Raw genomic sequence first — 13,696 nt, 5'->3', positions numbered from 1 at the left:
TTTAGCACTCTTGGATGCAGTGCATCCGGCCCCATGGATTTGTGCTCGTCCAGCTTTTCTAAATAGTCCCGAACCACTTCTTTCTTCACAGAGAGCTGGTCACCTCCTCCCCATGCTGTGCTGCCCAGTGCAGCAGTGTGGAAGCTGACCTTGTTCGTGAAGACAGAGACAAAAAAAGCATTGAGTACATTAGCTTTTTCCATATCCTCTGTCACTAGGTTGCCTCCCTCATTCAGTAAGGGGCCCACACTTTCCTTGACTTTCTTCTTGTTGCTAACATACCTGAAGAAACCCTTCTTGTTACTCTTAACATCTCTTGCTAACTGCACTTCCAGGTGTGACTTGGCCTTCCTGATTTCACTCCTGCATGCCCGAGCAATATTTTTTATACTCTTCCCTGGTCATTTTGTCCAATCTTGCACTTCTTGTAAGCTTCTTTTTTTGTGTTAAAGATCAGCAAGGATTTCACTGTTAAGCCAAGCTGGGCGCCTGCCGTATTTACTATTCTTTCTACACATTGGGATGGTTTGTCCCTGTAACCTCAATAAGGATTCTTTAAAATACAGCCAGCTCTCCTGGATTCCTTTCCCCTTCATGTTATTCTCCCAGGGGATCCTGCCCATCAGTTCCCTGAGGTTGTCAAAGTCTGCTTTTCTGAAGTCCAGGGTCCGTATTCTGCTACTCTCCATTCTTCCTTGTGTCAGGATCCTGTACTTGACCATCTTATGGTCACTGCCTCCCAGGTTCCCATCCACTTTTGCTTCCCCTACTAATTCTTCCTGGTTTGTGAGCAGCAGGTCAAGAAGAGCTCTGCCCCTAGTTGGTTCCTCTAGCACTTGCACCAGGAAATTGTCCCCTACACTTTCCAAAAACTTCCTGGATTGTCTGTGCACCGCTGTATTGCTCTCCCAGCAGATATCAGTGTGATTTGAAGTCTCCCATGAGAACCAGGGCCTGCGATCTAGTAACTTCCGTTAGTTGCCGGAAGAAAGCCTCGTCCACTTCATCCCCCTGGTCTGGTGGTCTATAGCAGACTCCCATCGCGACATCACCCTTGTTGCCCACGCTTCTAAACTTAATCCAGAGACGCTCAGGTTTTTCTGCAGTTTCATACCGGAGCTCTGAGCAGTCATACTGCTCTCTTACATACAATGCAACTCCCCCACCTTTTCTGCCCTGCCTGTCCTTTCTGAACAGTTTATATCCATCCGTGACAGTACTCCAGTCATGTGAGTTATCTCACCAAGTCTCTGTTATTCCAATCACATCAAAATTCCTTGACTGTGCCAGGACTTCCAGTTCTCCCTGTTTTTTTCCCAGGCTTCTTGCATTTGTATATAGGCACTTGAGATAACTTGCTGTTTGTCCTGCTTTCTTAGTATGAGGCAGGAACCCTCCCCTTTCACGTTCTCCTGCTCATGCTTCCTCCCGGTATCCCTCGTCCCCACTTACCTCAGGGTTTTGGTCTCCTTCCCCCGCTGAACCTAGTTTAAAGCCCTCCTCACTAGGTTAGCCAACCTGCTTGCAAAGATGGTGTTCCCTCTCTTCGTTAGGTGGAGCCCATTTCTGCCTAGCACTCCTCCTTCTTAGAACAGCATTGCATGGTCAAAAAATCCAAAGCCTTCTCTCCGACACAACCTGCGTAGCCATTCGTTGACTTCCACGATTTGATGGTCTCTTCCCAGGCCTTTTCCTTCTATGGGGAGGATGGACAAAAACACCACTTACATCTCAAACTCCTTTATCCTTCTTCCCAGAGCCACATAGTCCACAGTGATCCACTCGAGGTCATTCTTGGCAGTATGATTGGTCCCCACGTGGAGAAGCAGGAAGGGGTAGAGATCCGAGGGCTTGATGAGTCTCGGCAGTCTCTCCGTCACATCGTGAATCCTAGCTCCTGGCAAGCAGCAGACTTCTCGATTTTCCCGGTCGGGATGGCAGATAGATGACTCAGTCTCCCTGAGGAGAGAGTCCCTGACCACCACCACCCGCCTCCTCCTCTTGGGAGCGGTGGTCGTGGAACCCCCATCCCTAGGACAGTGCATCTCATGCCTTCCAATCGGCAGAGTCTCCTTCTGTTCCCTTCCCTCAGATGTATCATCATCATCAGTTGAGCTTGTCAAAGAGAAGATTAAGGATTGACATGATCACAGTCTCTCTAAATACTTATGTGGGGAAAAGGAAGTTTGATGATAAAGGGCTTTTCAGTCTAGTAGGCAAAAGTATAATAAGATCCCATGGCTGGAAGGTGAAACAAGACAAATTCAGATTAGAAATAAGGAGCAAATTTTTAACCATAAGGGTAATTAATCATTGGAACAGTTCACCTAAAGTGGTTGTGGATTCTCCTTCACTGGAAATGTTCAAATAGAGAGGTATGTTGTTATGAATACTTCATTACTTTTACAAAAATATACCACAGAACATTTACTAGTGTACTATATAACTATACTAACATAAATTATTAGAACTGCACTGGTAAGTAAATGAATTTTGCATTATCCTTCTTTTATGTTTTGATTATTTGCAAATCATCACATAGTAATCATAGAAACATCTAGCTCATCTCCATGTCGTCAATGTGAACTTACTGGATTTAAAGGAGTACTTGTGGCACCTTAGAGACTAACAAATTTATTAGAGCATAAGCTTTCGTGAGCTACAGCTCACTTCATCGGATGCATTGGCTGAAGTGAGCTGTAGCTCAGGAAAGCTTATGCTCTAATAAATTTGTTAGTTTCTAAGGTGCCACAAGTACTCCTTTTCTTTTTGCGAATACAGACTAACATGGCTGCTACTCTGAAACCTGTCATTACTGGATTTAGATACCACGTCGCCTCCATTTGTAACACACAAGGAAATTTAATTATTTTTAAAACTGTGTTCAAATTTCAAATAATTTTATTCTTTGAGTGGCAGGATATAATATCCAAGTAATAGTCTTCACTTGGAGTAATACTGAGTGACATGTTCAAATAAGTTGTGAATGAGGAACTGTTAGTCACACTGAATGGTTGGTTTACAAACTTTTCAAGCAGGAAAAGAGAGAAAAATGTAATGGATATATTTGAGATGGCCAGGCTTCGGATGCAAGCTCCAGTCAGGCGACCTTCATCAAAGGGTGCAGCTGACCCTGTCAATGTTCAGAATATCAGGGAGTTCAATGAACTTAAATACAAAGGCAAGTGGATTTTATTCTTTCTGTTTGGGGGTTTCTTTGCATCTTTTAATCATTTCCTAGCATTTAAAAGAAAAGTCAGTAATCCTTCTCACAGTTGCCCGTAACACAAACACTGGCCCTCATTGTATCTTCTTTTCTATTGGCATTCTGGTTTAACTAGTGACCTGAGGATTCCACTGCTTGCTACACCACGGCATAGGTAGTATAGCCAGGGAACCACTATATCCAGCTGATGGCTGGCTGCTAAAACAGCCCCTTCGAATATTTTTAGTGGCATTGTGTAACACATTTTGTGTTGTTTTTTTTGGAGCATGTCTGTCAATTTGTAGTGCAAAATATTTCAGTTCCCCAAAATGATGATATACTTAACTTCCATTAAATAGGAAAGCATAGGAATATATCAGCAGCTTTTTAATGCACTTGTGTGTGCAATGATTCATTCACGTAAAGGCGCTGAGAGGTGTTATTGAAAATCCCAATACGGCTTTGGAGCACAAGTCCCAGTGAAAGTCTACAGGATTTATGCTCTTAAATAATTTAGGCACTTTTGAAATCCCACGCTCAGTGTCTGACAGCAGTTTACACCTGACATATCTATGCTTTCTTATTAACTAAAAGAAGTATCACCACAATCAAAATTCACTGTTTCAACCCTTTAATTTAGTTGTTGTCATTACCATAGAATCATTGAAACTCCTAATCCAGCCACTACTAATGATCCCAGGTATTGATACGTTGTTACGGTCTTTGGGTTTTTGTTTTCTGGCAAATTGAAGTGGCTTACAGTTATTTTTTTCATTTGATACACTTTACCGCCATGTATGAATTTTTTTTAATGAAGTGGTATTTTAATATATTATTACAAACCGTCCACTTTTTTGCCATTATTAGTATTGATGGTCCTAATGCTTTTAAATGCATGTAGTTCACATTTTTAAAGTAAGTGTTTCTGAAATAGTGTTATGTGATGAAATTTAAAATTCACAATCTATACAACAGATTCAGAAACACGAGCAGACTTGAGATATATGTACCCCGATCCTCCAGAAGATGATCAAACATTAGAGATTCAACAGCAGGCATTGCTAAGAGAGCAGAGGAAGAAACTTAACAGAATGAAAATGAGGAGGGATGCAGAAGGTACGAAAAGATTAACTTGAGCGAATGAAACTTATTTTAAAATTTCCTTTAACTCATTGGCTTGCTCTGAAGAATACATGCAGGTTCACAATAATTTTTGAAAAATAGAAAGGTAAAGCTACTGTCAAAGTTCTGGATACAATTAACTTAGGCTTGAATAGAGACTGGGAATGGATGAGTCATTACACAAAGTAAAACTATTTCCCCATGGTATTTCTCCCCCCCACCCCACCCCCCACTGTTCCTCAGATATTCTTGTTAACTGCTGGAAATAGCCTACCTTGCTTGTCACCATGAAAGGTTTTCCTCCTTTTCCCCCCCCTGCTGCTGGTGATGGCTTATCTTAAGTGATCACTCTCCTTACAGTGTGTATGATAAACCCATTGTTTCATGTTCTCTGTGTGTGTGTGTGTATATAAATCTCTCCTCTGTTTTTTCCACCAAATGCATCCGATGAAGTGAGCTGTAGCTCACGAAAGCTTATGCTCTAATAAATTTGTTAGTCTCTAAGGTGCCACAAGTACTCCTTTTCTTTTTGCGAATACAGACTAACACGGCTGCTACTCTGAAACCTGTCAAAGTTCTATATATCTTAATACTACATAATAAAGAAGAAGCCAGTATATCTGTCTGCACTTTGTTAGAGTAGATGCTTCCCCTTGATTCTTTGGGAGTAATTTTATTGCGATTTCATGCTTATTTTAAACAATATAACAGAAGTTTAGGGAACGTCCGGTTTCTTAAAGAAAAATCTAAAGAGTCGTAAATAGTTTCCCTTTCTGGAAGATGAGCCTGACAGAAGTGGTTGAAGATGGTCTTCAATCATTAGCAGATTAGTTCTGCAAGGCAGCAGTACTTCCACACTCATCACAGATAATTTTGGAAACCAAGAATTATTTAGACTGAAGTTAGCATAGCTATTAATGTGTCTCTTACTTTGAACAAAAAATATGCTGAGGATTAGTAAAGACAAAGTTCTGCTATTTTCAGTCTCAAAACCAGCCATTGTCATAGAAGCCCCATGTCTGATATAGCAACTTACATAGCCTTATACTGCAGGTCCCCTTTTGGACAGTGGGGACAGTGGGGCAGATCCTCAGCTAGTGTTAATTGTCATAACTCCATTGAAATTCAGTGGAGGATGTCTCCGTTTCTTGTTAGGAAAATTAACTTTTTCATCTTCATTTTCAGTATGCGATAATAAAAAACGTCTTTGAACCAGTCCTCTGCCATTTCACTACTTCGGGTCTTATCTTCAAAGCCATCAGTGGGTTAGGATGCAGCTTCATAAGTGACCACTTCTCTATTCCATGATGCCCTAAAACGACCTTCTCTGTAAAAATACACTTGACACAGCACATGAGAACTGAAGTCAAATTGTACTCTGAGAAATTTTAGCTGTGGAATGAGCTTTCAGGGTCTGATACTTTCAGGCAATGTTGCAAAATCCTTCTCAGCATAACTTGGTTAATTGGGAAAAAGAAAGAAGAGAGATACAGACAAAAACAAAAGAGATCCTGATTAGACCTTCCTCTAACAGAGCAGGGAGAAGAGCAAAAGATCTATGAAGTCACTAGAAACTTTACTATATAGATCTAATTGACTTGGGAAACACTTAAATACTACACTGAAGGGCACTATAGAATGCCCTAAGATTCCTAGATACATAAAGCTAGAAAGACTAAATTAGTATAGGCTTTATTTCCTGCATGGTGGTAGTTTTGAGGCTACAGCCTTCATGAAAGAGGGAAGAAGACCCTACCTGGAAAACAAGTAGTAATCTCACCAATTCTGGATCTACACCAAATCTCCACTCACTTGAAATGCCAGAATGAATGCTGCCTGCAGTAGATTGGATACAAGTCATCATAATATAATAATCACTCTTTGTTGCATACTTGGATTCAGTGACATCATCTGAATGTCCTCTCTCTCTTACATATTTTAATTAGAAATGAATGTCAATAATGTTAAATATCAGTAATGATAAGAGAAAATGTCCATTCAGATGAATGGAGCAGTTCTCACCTCTGCCAGAGCTGCTGTTTCAGGATCTCTGAAGACTTAGGTGGACATAATGGCATTTGCTTCACAATTTTGGAGGTTATTTTTGCCACCATAAAAGCTAGAGACTTTTTATTGTAAAGAATGCTCAGATTCTGGAGTGCAAGATGCATTATCACAGATAAAAGAAAAGGAGTACTTGTGGCACCTTAGAGACTAACAAATTTATTTGAGCATAAATAAACTGTCCAGTTTGACCAATGTACATGGCAGAAGGTCATTGCTGGCACACATCACATTGGCAGATGTGCAGGTGAACGAGCCTCTGATAGCATGGCTGATGTGATAAGGCCCTATGATGGTGTCCCCTGAATAGATATGTGGACACAGTTGGCAAAGGTTAGGGAACCTATCCTTGCAACAAAGCCTGTTGCCAACTCTATTCACATATCTATTCAGGGGACACCATCATAGGGCCTGATCACATCAGCCATGCTATCAGAGGCTCGTTCACCTGCACATCTATCAATGTGATGTGTGCCAGCAATGATCTTCTGCCATGTACATTGGCCAAACTGGACAGTCTCTATGTAAAAGAATAAATGGACACAAATCAGACGTCAGGAATTAATAATATTCAAAAACCAGTCGGAGAACACTTCAATCTCTTTGGTCACTCGATTACAGACCTAAAAGTGGCAATTCTTCAACAAGAAAACTTCAAAAACAGACTCCAATGAGAGACTGCTGAATTGGAATTAATTTGAAAACTGGATACAATTAACTTAGGCTTGAATAAAGACTGGGAGTGGATGTGTCATTACACAAAGTAAAGCTATTTCCCTATGTTTATTCCACTCCCTTCTCCCCCCCCCCCCCCCCCACTGTTCCTCAGATGTTCTTGTCAACTGCTGGAAATGGCCCACCTTGATTATCACTACAAAAGGTTCCCTCCCCCAGCACCTCCCCGCCCCGATCTCCTGCTGGTAATAGCTCACCTTACCTGATCACTCTGGTTACAGTGTGTATGGTAACACCAATTGTTTCATATTCTCTGTGTATATAAATCTCCCCACTGTATTTTCCACTGAATGCATCCGATGAAGTGAGCTGTAGCTCAAGAAAACTTATGCTCAAATAAATTTGTTAGTCTCTAAGGTGCAACAAGTACTCCTTTTCTTTTTGCGGATTCAGACTAACACAACTGCTACTCTGAAACCTATCACAGATAAGTAACAGCTTGCCTATCTGCCCAGACTTGTCCAGCTCAGCTCCTGGGCAGAAGCCCTTCTCATAAAAATTGCAATTTGCAGTTTCTTGCTGAACTAGAGCTCCAGTTGCTGAGAGTTTGGAATAAATGCTAGTAAAGGCTTTAGTATTCCTGCCACTTGTAGCTTTTGTGGGGAAAAATAGTACTTTTGCAACTGTCATGGGAGAACTGGATAGTATCTTACTCTTCAAGTCATCCCAATATGACTAAGGGTGACAAAATTGATCCCAAAGGACAAAAGTTGTGTGTTTATTGCATGATGAGCTAAAATATGTTATGCATTAAGCAGGAAAATTAAGAAGAATATTTCTTGGCTTTGTTCTTTCTGTGACAGAAGGTTCATGTATACTATAACTGTTATATACAGTATATAAAAAAACAAATACATATAAAATACACTTATTGTCTTAAATTGTGACCTTCTTGGGCCAGGGACCTTTTGAACGGTAATATTTTCCCAATCAGATTAAGTTTCTGATTGATAGGCCACAATGCTTTTGAGAAGGGTTTGATTTATCTGGAGGAGTGTGCTTTGCTTGCTATGAAAGTCAATTTTGACTCATTCCATTAATTTGAGTACATATTGCTAATTTCATCTCTTGCCAATTCTGAGTGGATGATGTAGTTTTAGATAACGTTAATCTGAACAAAGCCAGATGTTCCTTTTTCCAGGGCAGTTTAGATTGGCAGACAAGTAGCTGAACCCTGAGCACAATTGTGGGAAATCTTTTTATTGTTAAGCTGCATAATGGTCCTTGTAGAGGACACTCTCCCCAGCCCACCAATTCTTTGTCCTCCTTTGTCTTTTGACTTTCATTGTCCATCCTCCTGTTTTACACTTACTTATAGTCTGTTAATGCATCCGATGAAGTGAGCTGTAGCTCACGAAAGCTTATGCTCTAATAAATTTGTTAGTCTCTAAGGTGCCACAAGTACTCCTTTTCTTTTTGCAAATACAGACTAACACGGCTGCTACTCTGAAACTTATAGTCTGTTACTGTCACTTCCTACTCTGTAGTTCTGGGCAAGAGAAATATGCGTTGTTTGCCTTTTCTCTGTTAATTTTCCAATTAACTTTCCTCAGAGTCAAATTTAACACCTTTTTCTCCAATGAAAATGGATCAGACACTTTTCTTGTTGTCTGATTCAAGGGAAAAAGAAATGAGTGATATGTTTTTTGTTTTTTTTTTTTTTGTAGAGTATGAAAATTACACTGCTGTTGGCTCTAGAGGCAAAGACCAACCTATTTGCACAGTAATTATAGAGATTCTGCTAACGTTGTTGGGGGAGCAACAGAAAAAAAAAATTGTGTGGACTATGATGCAGCTCTTCTTTACATATACATTTATTACTGTATTTTCCCCAGGTTTTTAAATAAGAGAAACATTTTAAATGTTAGCGGCATCAAAACTTTAGAAACTAACAAGTTTTTAAACATATGACAAAAGTAGTTTCAAATACTACACTTGCCTCTGACTCCTGCCAATTTTTTGTCATTTTGTAATCTTTCCTATTTTTAATTGTTTTCCTTTCCCTTCTTGCTGTGTGAGAGAGTTGTACAAACAGGAGAGCTGAGTGAATCGTGGATTTTCAGTTTCAAGGCACAAATTGAAAAAAATCACACACACGTTTTGGTCAATTTGAAAGAATTTTTTTTTTTCAGTTGGGCTGTTTTGGGTGTTTAGATTGACCAAATTTGAAAGCAAAATGCTGTTTCCAATCAAAGCCGAAACATAACAGATGAAATGTTTCAACTCTTTCTGAATATTTTTTTGCAACCTGAAACTAAATTGTCAAATTCAGCATGAATTTAGCTAACAGTTTTGGGGCCTGAAAAATGCATTTTTTGATGGAAAGCTATTTGTTAAAAAAAATTGTCTGGCTCTAGTGGGAGAGAGAGACTTTCTAGGGCAACAGTGAAACGGAGTATACCCAAGGTGCTTGGAAATGTAAGAAATAAATAAGTTGAAGAATAGAGAGAAAATATTTTCTCTAAGATCTTTTAAATATAGGCCTTGTCTACACAATATTTTTAACCCTAGATAGAATTTATTCAGAGAGATTTTTTTTTAAAATTGATATCAAAGTAGGTGTCCCTAAAGAGACATTTTCCCTCTTGTATTAATACATACAGAATGAAGGCATTATTGTCTAATGATTAGAGCATGGGACTGGGAGTTGAGTTTTGTGTCCAGCTTGTTAGGTGTAGAGCACATTACAAGTGTATATTTAAGGAAGCAAGCTGGCTCACTAGGAGGAGAGGTCTTTGTTATGCAGGCTTTTGTTTAAAATCTGGAAAGCACAAACTCTGCAAAAAGAAAAAAATTATTTAAAGAAAAATGTATGGGGACTAAATCTTGGGGATTGCAAAACAGAATACAGAACTTTTCACTTCAAGCTATCCTAGACTAGCGTAGTAGTGCTATTTGGTGACTTGTGTGAAATGTGTTGATGGTATTCATCCAGTATAACATGGCCATGTCTCTAAATCAAAAATAGGATTAGGCAGCATCTTCAGTGGAAGTCCAGGTTGAGACATTAGTAATGCAGTATGGGAAAGTTAGTATTGTTACATGCCGTGCTATTCTGTTATGTGGCTGCATAGAGGACATTACTTTTCAGTGCTCCTTTTACAGGTACTATTCATTTGGGAAAAAATACATAATAATTATCCCTTTTATCAGATAAACTGCCTTGTCTTAATTAACTAATAGATTTATACAAGGTTTCTCATGGCTTTAGTTTGATTTGAAATAGTTGGCCTATTTCAAACTTCAAGGTACTTTTTGTTTTTTTTAAGATAATGAACCAGATGTAATATAGTAAATACTTTTAATAGAAGATGCTCATTTTGGGGGAGAAGTGGGGGCAATCGACAAGGTTGTTTGTGACTTTTTATTCTTAAAGTCTCATTCTTTTTAAAGTTTAACTTCAAGTTACAATTTCCTGGCTTTCTAATATTTGAGATGTTAATAGTACAACTTTTTTTTTCCCATTCATTTACCAGTGTTTTGTGAACATTAACTCCAAGTTACCCAAGTGTTTTGTCTATGAATTCCTTTGTAACTCCTAAATTCCATTTGGCTATTTTATATAATAGCTATTCAGATCAGATAGAATTTAAAGTCCTGAAGTTTAAGTTTAATCTTAATGACTAATAGAATATTGAATATGGCTATCCCTTAAGATCCTACATCTTTTTTTTAATTCACCAATTTATTTAAGATAAGTAAAACGTATTTATTTCATTTATGAAGAATGGGGCAAGAAAACAGAAGTACTACTAATGTAGAAGTAGAAGTCATCTTTATCATAACAGAATGATACACTCATCTGAGTCCTCTGGCCATCTTGGAAGGCTAACTTTCTATTTGAATGCTGATTCAGGGTGTAGAATTAACTTAGAGATGCACTCCTTGCTTGAGATATATGATTAGCATATTTTAATTTAATTTTTATATTTTATTTGCACTTGTTAATGGGAATGCTGCAGACAATGATTTTAATGAAAAGATTTGTGTAAGAGCTAGGTTTAGGGCTTTAAACATCATCCTTATTATTATGTATATTATAGTAGTGCCCAGAGGAGCCCGGATCAAGATCAGAGCCTCTTTGTGCTAGGTGGTATACAGACCCAGAGGTAGAAAAGATTTCTGTCCCAGAAACTTGTCTGTGAGAAGACGAACAATACAGCAAGAGCAGGGTAGAGGAAGAATACTAAATATTTACAATTTCTGTATACCTAAATATACTGTTCTTCTTTGAGTGCCATTTCCTATGTGTATTCCACACGTGGGTACTCATGCGCAACATACTCCTGAGTCTGGAAATTCTTCAAAGCGATGTCTTTTGGCCTGCACATGTAGTTCTGTAGCTCTCCTCGTGCTCCCAGTCAAGAGTGTAAGAGGCAGTGAGATTGTTTCTGAGTTCCATATCAATCAAACAAAATACTTACCTGAATTTTTTCTGAAACCCCACTCTCGCTCTGAAGACAAGAGATTCACTCCATCAATGTTCAGCATGCCCTGGCATTCTACCTGCAAAGAACCAAATCCATTAGGAAATCACCAAGACTTCTTATCGCCATAGCAGAGAGAGGTTGTGGGCAAGCCATATCCTCCCAGAGGATTTCTGAGTGGGTTTCCGGATGCGTCTTAAAGTGCTACAAGATAGCAAAACTTCCTCCCCCTGGGGGTATTGGAGTTCACTCCATGAGAGCACAAGCTGCCTTCATGGCATCACTGATGTCCCACTGCAGGTCATCTGCAGGGTGGCCACTTGGAGTTCTGTCTGCATGGTCACAACATACTACACTCAAATTCATGCCTTGGCTGCGGATGTATCAGTGGGATCAGCAGTATTGCAGACATCTTTGCTACCGGGTTCCTCACATCCACCTCAAGTCAGAACACTGCTTTCCAATCACCCAGGTGAGGAATACACATAGCAGCCAGCACTCGAAGAAGAAGTGGACGTTACTTACGGTAACTGGAGATTCTTCAAGATGTGTGGTCCCTATCTGTATTCCATTACTCACTCTCTGTCCTTTCTGCTTCGGCTCCTAATGGATTTGCAGTAAGAAGGGGAACTGGAGAGGCATCCACCCACACTGCCTCTTTTACCCTCAGTTGGGACCACGAGAAGAACTACTGCACATATGTGGGCCAACAGACACTGCTTTGAAGAATTTCCAACCTTGGTGTGCATGCATTCCCATGTGTGGAATACAGATAGGGACCACACATCTGAAAGAGCCTTCAGTTACAGTTAAGTAACTTCCTGTTATTTGAATGTTTTGGGTTTTTGTTTTTTAATTTTATAAATATCAACTTGTCCAACTGTCCTCAGCTTAGCCATCATGTTTCCTGAATAATTGTAGGCATCATGGCTACAAGTGATTTTTAAGAAGAGATTTGTAGGCGGGAGAGATGAGCAGCTTTACAGATAAGTTCAGGGATGGTGTGCCATGTATTGTAATTTGAAAATAGTTAATAAGTTAATTGAATTACTTTTGAACACCTGATATTGTCACAAGTTTTCATATGAAATTTAAAGCCACCAAACATAACTTTATAGAGAAGAACTTTGCCATGGAGATGAGTTACTCCATGACACCCATACAGCAAATAATACAGTTTTAAATAATGTTCTGCAGCAGGTTCTGTACCTATGGGCCTGTACAAAATTCCAAATTTTTGAGCTTATAAACAAAAATATACCATATTATCTAAAACAAGCTGGCCAAGTAAAAAGTGAATTTATTATTTTATGAAAATTATTTTAAATGATGTATTCTCTCAATACTACTGTAACTGCATTCAATGAAGACAGTATGCAGTTTTTGTAGTAAGAAACAATACTTCTTACCAGCTACGTGATTAGTTGTTGTTTATTATATGTATTACAGTAATACCAAGAGGTCCCAACCAAGATCACTGCCCCTCTGTCAGGCGATGGACAAACGTGGTGAAAGAAATTCCCTACTCTAAAGAACTTACTGTTTAAATAGACAAGTCAGGCAAAGGTTGGGAGAGATAACAGAGACATAGAGAGGTGAAGTGACTTGCCTAAGACCAGAGAGCAGGTTTCTTGGTTCTGGTTCAGTTTCTCTATCCTCTAAACCAAGCTGCCTCCCCAAAGGTTAGTTACTTTCCGCATTGTCCATTTTGATGCTCTATAATAGGAAGGACACATTGATTGTTACTACCAGGGTTGTCAGAATCTGCTTTGAGGAACCCAGTGTAAATTTGCTCTTTAGTTACCAAATAAAGATTTCTGCAGCAGAAAGTAGGTGTGTTTCCAGAAGTTGATTTAATATAACTTTTAGTGTCAATATCATCAGATTAACCTTGAATACATTCAAAGATCTTGTTAGTAAAAAAAAAAAAAAAAAAAAAAAATGGTTAGTCTGGACATTCCTATAACAATCCATATAGTGTATTTAAATTCAATAGATGTCTTGAACAAAGCCAAGAAATAACAAAGCTGGTATTAATTTGTTTTGCCACTTAGAAATATAGTTCTGATATGCAAATATATTACATTTTGTTCTTCATTTGGAGAGACTTGTGAATACAAACTTGGGGGAATGTTGAGTATTT

The 13,696-nt window shown here is 38.9% G+C and overlaps 1 protein-coding gene across 18 annotated transcripts in view; it reads left to right on the top strand.

The window, feature by feature from the left end:
- Positions 1-13,696, top strand: part of CSPP1 (centrosome and spindle pole associated protein 1) — a 178,969-nt gene that overhangs the window by 122,381 nt on the left and 42,892 nt on the right. For 14 of the 18 annotated variants that reach the window (XM_043507755.1, XM_043507756.1, XM_043507760.1 and 11 more), the window contains 2 exons: positions 3,036-3,181; positions 4,181-4,321. In XM_043507755.1, the coding sequence (XP_043363690.1) occupies positions 3,036-3,181; positions 4,181-4,321 (287 nt within the window). Of the gene's footprint in view, positions 1-3,035; positions 3,182-4,180; positions 4,322-7,513; positions 8,431-13,002; positions 13,496-13,696 lie in introns of those variants that run through there. The other 4 variants (XM_043507765.1, XM_043507754.1, XM_043507768.1 and 1 more) reach the window with 3 other exon arrangements.

This window comes from Dermochelys coriacea, chromosome 2, assembly GCF_009764565.3.
Source record: "Dermochelys coriacea isolate rDerCor1 chromosome 2, rDerCor1.pri.v4, whole genome shotgun sequence".
Taxonomy (NCBI): Eukaryota; Metazoa; Chordata; order Testudines; family Dermochelyidae; genus Dermochelys; species Dermochelys coriacea.
This window is presented reverse-complemented; position numbering and strand designations above follow the sequence as displayed.